General features: G+C 54.1%; 1 protein-coding gene across 4 annotated transcripts in view; it reads left to right on the top strand.

Annotated features, from left to right (window-relative positions):
• Nucleotides 1–1491, top strand: part of LOC113210045 (uncharacterized) — a 13391-nt gene extending 11900 nt beyond the window's left edge. For all 4 annotated transcript variants that reach the window (XM_052272790.1, XM_052272788.1, XM_052272789.1 and 1 more), the window contains exon 5: nucleotides 506–1491. In XM_052272790.1, coding sequence (XP_052128750.1) covers nucleotides 506–1030 — 525 coding nt within the window. In that variant the 3' untranslated portion in view covers nucleotides 1031–1491. The remainder of the gene's footprint in view (nucleotides 1–505) is intronic.
• Nucleotides 1492–1717: the final 226 nt, after the last annotated feature.

Genomic DNA, 1717 nt, shown 5'->3' with positions numbered 1-1717 from the left:
GGGGGGGACCAGGAGGGAAGGGGGCAGACGGGAGCCGGCTGTCAACCGTCTCGATTGGCTTCCGTATTTTCAGAGTCACAGTTGGTCGCTCTCGCTGTCCGACCAGGACCAGGACGAGGGCCTGACGCCTGAACGGACACAGTCCAGGACAAACAGGGCTGAGCCTTGACTGCAGGACGCCGCATACGCAATTTTTCGGGGGTTCCGGAAAAACTTGGCGAGGTGGGGGGGGGGGGCTGGATTAAATTACTGTATGGCTGGAGTGATTGATTATTTATTTCTGGCGTAAATTCCGAGGTAAATTCACACCACGACCTTCTGTAGTTTTTCAAGGTTGGTCGTAGCCACTGATATTTGTATATGTACAGAGCTCACTAGCACACTGCATGCTCCGCGACCAGCACCTTTGCCCCCTCTCCTCCCCGCCGCCGAGCTTGACTCTGACACGACATTGTAAACGCTGCTACAAATGTTATTCCCCCTCGCCCCCCGGCGCCCGCCACAGCCCCTGAAGCGCTCGGTGCGCGCCGCGTCCCGCGCGTCTCGGACGCCGTCACGCCCGTCACCCGTGCGCGGCGACATGGCCTCCGTCGGGGGTGACGACGACGACGAGGACGACGTCCAGCAGTACCAGATGCCCGTGTTCGAGCCGGACACGCAGCAGTCCCAGGTCCCGGTGTTCGACGTGCAGCAGTCCCAGGTCCCCGTCTTCGACGTGCAGCAGCAGCAGCAGCAGCAGCAACAGCAGAGTGGTCGGCTGCGCATGCTGCCTGCCAGCAGCGACAACCAGGTGGACGTGTTCGACAAGCCCTCGAACGGGCGGCGCGCGGACCTCAGCCAGGACACCCTGGTCAACGTGCTGCTGGAGCGTCAGCAGCAGAGGGGCGGACTCATCATGATGGACCCCGACTCCGAGCTCATGGACGTCCGCGACGGCAAGGTGGTGCGCGTCTACGGCAGCCAGGCCGGCCGCCCGGCCAGCAGGCCGGCGCGCAGGACGGCGTCCACCTCCCAGCCCTCCTCCTGGTAGGCGAGCCCAGCTCTCTGCCTCTACTTTTGCTTACAAAACCGCATTCGCCAAACGTTTACTGAGGCATGGAATGGAAATCTCTGTGATAGTTTATTATGCCGTTTGAAAAGGGCGCGTCAAAGATTATTTTTGGTTACCAAGACTTATTAAAAAATAAGTATTAATTGTAAATGACTGCAGACAGTCGTTGTATTATTAAGCGTGTTATGTCTCCAAAAGGTACTTTTTAAATCTAGGAAACACTTGGATTCAAGCCAGTTTTAAAGCGACAATCCAGAGCATTTGACACAGAAAGAAAAGAACCTGCAAAGGCCCTCGCGATGATATACGTTATTTTCATAATAATATTGTTTGTTTTGTTGTAATTATATTTATTAAGGTCCTGAATCATATACACAATCATCTTTCATTCATCGCCGCATGTAAAAGACGAGAATAAAGTAGCTGTATTTATTTCTGAACGGTCGTTTCCATGTTTGTTTAAAACCAACTTTTATTCGTAATCGTCCCGAGAAACTCTGAAACAGACCAGAACTCTCCAGAACGATGCACACTGCGTCGATACTCCGTGCGAGCGACCGCCTGGAGATACACCCGGACTGCAGTGGAGTATCGCTGCCCGAGCAACAAGTACTGAGGCTGGGAGGGAATTCCCAAGTTATAAGCATGAGTCTCACGTTTTAAACA

The sequence above is a fragment of the Frankliniella occidentalis genome, unplaced genomic scaffold, assembly GCF_000697945.3.
Source record: "Frankliniella occidentalis isolate FOCC.00 unplaced genomic scaffold, Focc_3.1 Scaffold225, whole genome shotgun sequence".
NCBI lineage: Eukaryota > Metazoa > Arthropoda > Insecta > Thysanoptera > Thripidae > Frankliniella > Frankliniella occidentalis.
The sequence above is the reverse complement of the archived record's forward strand: the minus strand, read 5'-3'. Positions and strand labels throughout refer to the sequence as shown.